This window comes from Alligator sinensis, unplaced genomic scaffold (assembly GCF_000455745.1).
Source record: "Alligator sinensis unplaced genomic scaffold, ASM45574v1 scaffold1808_1, whole genome shotgun sequence".
Taxonomy (NCBI): Eukaryota; Metazoa; Chordata; order Crocodylia; family Alligatoridae; genus Alligator; species Alligator sinensis.
Genome location: NW_005843591.1, coordinates 80,086 through 85,514, shown reverse-complemented (window position 1 = coordinate 85,514; position 5,429 = coordinate 80,086). Strand labels below are relative to the sequence as shown.

Genomic DNA, 5,429 nt, shown 5'->3' with positions numbered 1-5,429 from the left:
CTCTCCACCCCTACTGCAGCTGCTCGAAGCCTGCGGCTGGGCTGCTTTGTGGCCCAACCTGCTGCCCTGTGTTTGTGGGGACTGAGGCCCATTAGCTCCAGCCTTCTGCTGCCTATGGTCACTGCTGCAAGAAGCCGGAGTAGAGCCATGATCCGCTACTTGTGCACCCGTGTCTGGAGCATGCAGGCTACAGATTGTGGCTGTGCCCTGGCTCTGGAGCAAGCTGCCCCCATCCCAAGTTCCCAGCAGCTCTGCCATGTGTGCTGCCAGCGCAGCTCAGGCTGGTCTCCATGGCAGCCCTAGCCTGAGCTTTCCGATGCAGGTGTGGCAGGAGTCTCCATGGAGACCAGCCCAAGCTATGAGGGCAGGGGCTGCTGGGAAATGGAGTCTGGTTGCTGGCCGGATCAGCCATTTTGCCCACCCCTTTTTTATGCCTAACTGTAGCTTGAAAAAAAACGAGATGGGGGACTGAGAGTGAGATCGACTGTCAGAGGCTCCACGATCGACCAGTCGATCATAATCTACCAGTTGGTGACTATGGTAGGCTGTTATAGATGGTCCCAGTGCTAATATTGTTAGAATGGATTGATTGTTGACTATATTTTTGAGAGGGTTTGGTGTGCCCAAGTTTCCTGCCAGGCTGTGAGGGTTAATAAGATGTTAATTGCTTATTTTGTGATTTATAACATATGGTGTTTTATCTTTAGGTCCTATTGTATGCTGATGCAAACTGGTACAACTGAAATGGCTTCTATGTAACTAAACCAGTAATTCCCAATGTTGTTAGCCTTGAGACAGCTGGCATTTTCTGAGGATCTTAGTTTTCATTGTTTAACTACAGAAAAATAATAAAGCAGTTCTTCTGTTGCAACAAATGAAGAAAGAACACAGTAGGTTAGTGTGTTATTGACACTATGCATTCTGCTTTGAAATCTCTGGGTTTATCTTCTGCATCACATTTGCACACCTGAAAGCATTAATACTGTGCAGCACTCTGTAGGACCCTGGTTGAGAATCACTGAACCAGACCCATGAAAGTGTATGGGTCAGATGCAAATCTAATTTCAGGTTAGTTACTCCAGATTTACTTCCAACCCCTCTCTTCCCAGTTACAAAGATCACATTTGTCCTGTGTTTCTAAAATTAACTTTCTGGGCTTGTCTCCTACATTAAAATATTAATGTAAATGGCTGATCCGGCCCTCAGTGTGCAAGTGTCACTGTCTTATCCTTTAGTTTACTAATTTTGTAGTATGTATGGCACTTCATAAATAAAACTGCACTGCTCAGCACTATGTGGTATGTTCTAGTAATTAATCAGAAATGGCTCCAATTACTAGCTGTTTCAGCAGAACATACTGTGGTAATCTGTAACATCATCTATTATTGATGTATTGTAGCAATATAAGCAATAAAAAAAGAACTTGCAGGGATTCCCTAATGAAAATAATGATTTTTTTTCTTCCTAAATATTTTCTATTATGGATCAAGAGTAACTTCCATATTTTTAAAAGTGTTTACTATCTGGTTTGTGAACCACGTGCTGTATTGTACTGTTCAGAGTAGCCCTCTTCGTCTGTTTCTGTGATTCTGTAGTTCTATTTCAGACCCGATGTTTTGACTAATTCATTCCCTCTATACTTAAAAGAGAGTGTGCAAAAACTATGTCTTAGCTTTGGCTGATTAGAAGTATGGCAGATGGCAGTATCTCTTCACCCATAAGTAGAGGGAACCAAATCAGCTGGTTTGGCTGGAAATTTATTTGTAACATGCAAAACTTTGTTTTAAAGTTGAACTTACTTGAAGAAAATAACACTAGCCCCAGCTTCCTCTTTTTAATAAATGAACATATAACAGTTAAAAATGTAGTTTGTTGATACCAAATGCCTCTGATGCGCCTTGTACCAAGACCTCTGTCTTGCACCAATGCTTTTTTCCCTGCTTTGTTCTTGGCATAATTCAGCTTGCCTACTTTGAGTAACTATTTTGATGAGCATCTAAAATATTACTGTTATTACTGTCCTGGTATGAGTGGGCAAGCAGGTCTTGTGTCTGGGCTGGTGAATCTTCTGTGCTTATTTTGCAAGGCTACTGAAAGTGCAATATAGTCCAAAGGATTTATTGGTTGAGGTTAACTGTAAGCATATCTGATCATCTTGAAATAATTATTTTAATATCAGAATTAGAAAATCCTGAAAAGACCATTTAGTTTTAGGATTAAATAAAAACCTTTGCACTGTAATGGTACAACAGAATCTGGATCATTCATATCTGGTCGATTTGCAAACTGCTTAATTCACAGTGGGTTGCTGAATCAAGTATGTGTCAGTGTGTAGCTGATCAGAAAAGTGGTGCCCTGTGAAATAAAAGCTAAGCAATGAGCTGGAGCAACGCAGCGTTCCTGCATAGCCATTTGCTGCAGGTCTGCACACCCCCACTTACTTCACAAGCCCTTATTTTGTAGGGGAGGGCAGTTAGGAACCTAATCCTGCAAAGTATCTGGGTTCTACAGTACTAGAGTCTGCATGGCATATTAATTTTAACAGTATTGTTGCTCTCAACCTTGTATCCCCTGTTTTGTGAGGGTACTTAAATACAAATGTGTTTTCTTATTATATAGAACCACCACGAGCAAATTATCAAAGCTATGTTTTGATCTGGGAGAATAAAGTATTTTTAAAAATCTTTTTAAAATCACTAACCTCATCTTCTGTTGCTTTAATAATCCTTATTTCACAAATACAATAGAAGTATTCTTTTTTATGCTGAAATTCCTAAGGCTAGAACCTTTATTTTAAATGGGGGTTTCTTTTAATAGGATTTCAAGCTCCTAGACTTCAGTTTGGTGCTGTAAGGCAGATGTGTCTCCTACATAAGATACCTGTGCAGTAAACAGAAGAGTGTGCTTGTTGTCTGCCATCTTGCACTCTTTAAGCAATGTAGCAGCAAATAATTTTAAGTATCCGAAGACAGTTTTGAAACACAGTAGTTATTTGGAAAAAGAACTATCCGGAAATGTAATGATTCCCTGCCATTTTTGTCAGGCTGCAGAGCAGACTTGAAAATGGTTTGCTATGTGGTAAGTGCTCAATCAATATAAAATGCTACCATGCCATTTAATATTTTTGTTTCTTATTGAAGAAAATAGTTCATCTGGCCCCAACAATAAGATACACAGCTGCAGGTTTCTGGTTGATGTTACCTCTCTCACCTTTCAGGACCAAAGCTTTAAAAAAGATAAGTGCATTTTCCAGTGACAGGCCATAATAAGAAAATGGACACATCATAAAATACAGCAGCTAGATTTTTTTTTAATAAAAAGTTTGAGAAGTTCTCTTCCAAACTGTGTTTGAGTGAGCTTGTAGCAGTACATCATGGTTCCTTTGCCATACCTCTTTATGCTGTGAACCTGTTAGCTATGCTGGGTACATCTTTGGCTGGGGAAACCAAGTACCACACAAACTTGTGGTGGGGTGTTTGCTAGGTGACGTTCTTCGTTCTGAGTTAGTACTTGTCCACAGCTCCAGTGCACAGATAGGGAGTGGTGCTATTGAATGAGATATATAAATCTAGGGTCCTAACCCCTTCACACTCTAAGATCATGTGGCACTTCAATGAGCAGTTTGGTTGGTACTTGAATTAGAATGTATAATGTAATTACATTCTGCTTATTTATATTTTCCTGGCTGTTTTCCTTCAGTTCCTGTGTTAATGATATACAGTAATACTGCATACTATTGCAGAAGTGGTAACATTAAAGTGTGGAGTAAAAACAATTTCTGCATACCTTCAATGTCCCACAAAGGGGTACTGGGATAATCACTTAAAGAAATGTTAAGCAGTAGAAGTTGTGAGATATAAAGAAACATTTACTTACTTACACTTGATATTATATCCTTTATATATGATATAAAGCGAGTATGTGTAAATGCTTCCATATATATGCATTTTACACACACACACACACACACACACACACACACACACACACACACACACACACACACACACACACACACACAGAAGGCAACTCCCGGCACGCGAACTAGAGTATGGCATGCAAAGGCATTTTGCTTGGCACATGTGCCTCGGCATGGATGGCAAGGAAGGACCCAGGCCCCTCATGGCTCCCCCACCATTTTTTTTTTTAAGGAGAAAAAAAACCCTTCTCCTGACTATACTCAGTTTTAGCCACAGAACTATCCATCCCATCTTCTTGTATTGCCTGTTTCCTATAGAACTCTCTCCATTCTTATTAGTTTGCAAAATGTATGTGCCTAGTTCAGTATCTCTTCTTGCACAACTTTTTTTTTTAAGTGAACCAGTAGTTAAAAACACTGAATTATTCGAGTGCAACTTCTTCTGAGGCATAAATATGTAGGAGAGGGGGATGCAAATTGTACCTTTTACTCAAAACCATTAATGGCACACCCATTAAAAAACAGGGGCAGTTCCTAGGAAACAAATTCAGCATGGTTGATTTCACTTACTAACAATGTATAGATGTGGCACCTGGTGCTATTTGCAAGTTTATATACAGTGACACTAACAGGTGCAAATTGGTGTTTGTTGATCTGCATTTAAATAGGTGCAGGTATTTTACTAACTTAATGCTGCTTTGCTGCTAGTAGAGCATTAAACAAGTGAAAAAACTAATGCAGTATTCAGAAGGGTTTTAATGGTTTATATTTTTATGTAACTCATGATATGAAAGTGGCAGCCTTTTGGCACAAAGTGCACCTACAGCAGAAGTATCTGATACCCAGTGTGATCACTTTAATTGGCAAGTTTATTTCTAGACAGTGTGATTTGGTAAGAGAATTCTACTCCACATGCCTGCAAGTAAGATGCCTATAACTTCATATTTATTGAATGCTTGAAGAAGTTTGCAGGCAGAACAACAATAGAACTCAGGAATATTTAAAAGAAGTTGTGGCTATGCTGGGATTACATTATGTTGTTTACTTAAGAGAACTGTATAGTGTTTAAACTTCTTGGTGAAAGGAACTGGGAGGGGGGTTTTGCTGGGAGGGTGGAGGTTGGGGTTTATTTTTGCATTTGATCTAGAGTCAGTACTCCCTGCCCTGCCCCTCCCCCCTCTGGAGACAGGTCTTTAGCTAGTGGCTTTACAGCTTGAACAGCTTTTGTAGAGTCCTTCAGTCTATGTCCATTCAGGCCTAAATCTTTCTAAATTGCTGCTAAAATGAGCAGGTTTATTTATGAATCTTTTAGCTCCATCAGTTCAGCTGAAATAGTCCCCCTTGAAGAAAAAGTAGGTTGGCCAGAATCACTCTGAATCTGAGAGATCAAAGCCCTGCTTTTATAAGAATTTTTAACACCATTTTTTTTTGTACTTGATTTTTTTTGGCACTTATTTAGATGCTAAATTGTCTTATCCTGTTCTCTTGGCTTGATTTCAAATCTTTAATT

General features: G+C 39.5%; 1 protein-coding gene across 1 annotated transcript in view; it reads left to right on the top strand.

Annotated features, from left to right (window-relative positions):
• Positions 1-4,705: 4,705 nt before the first annotated feature.
• Positions 4,706-5,429, top strand: part of NMNAT3 (nicotinamide nucleotide adenylyltransferase 3) — a 53,314-nt gene continuing 52,590 nt past the window's right edge. Inside the window, exon 1 of the mRNA XM_006038987.3 lies at positions 4,706-4,841. Within this exon, the coding sequence (XP_006039049.1) occupies positions 4,832-4,841 (10 nt within the window). The 5' untranslated portion in view covers positions 4,706-4,831. The remainder of the gene's footprint in view (positions 4,842-5,429) is intronic.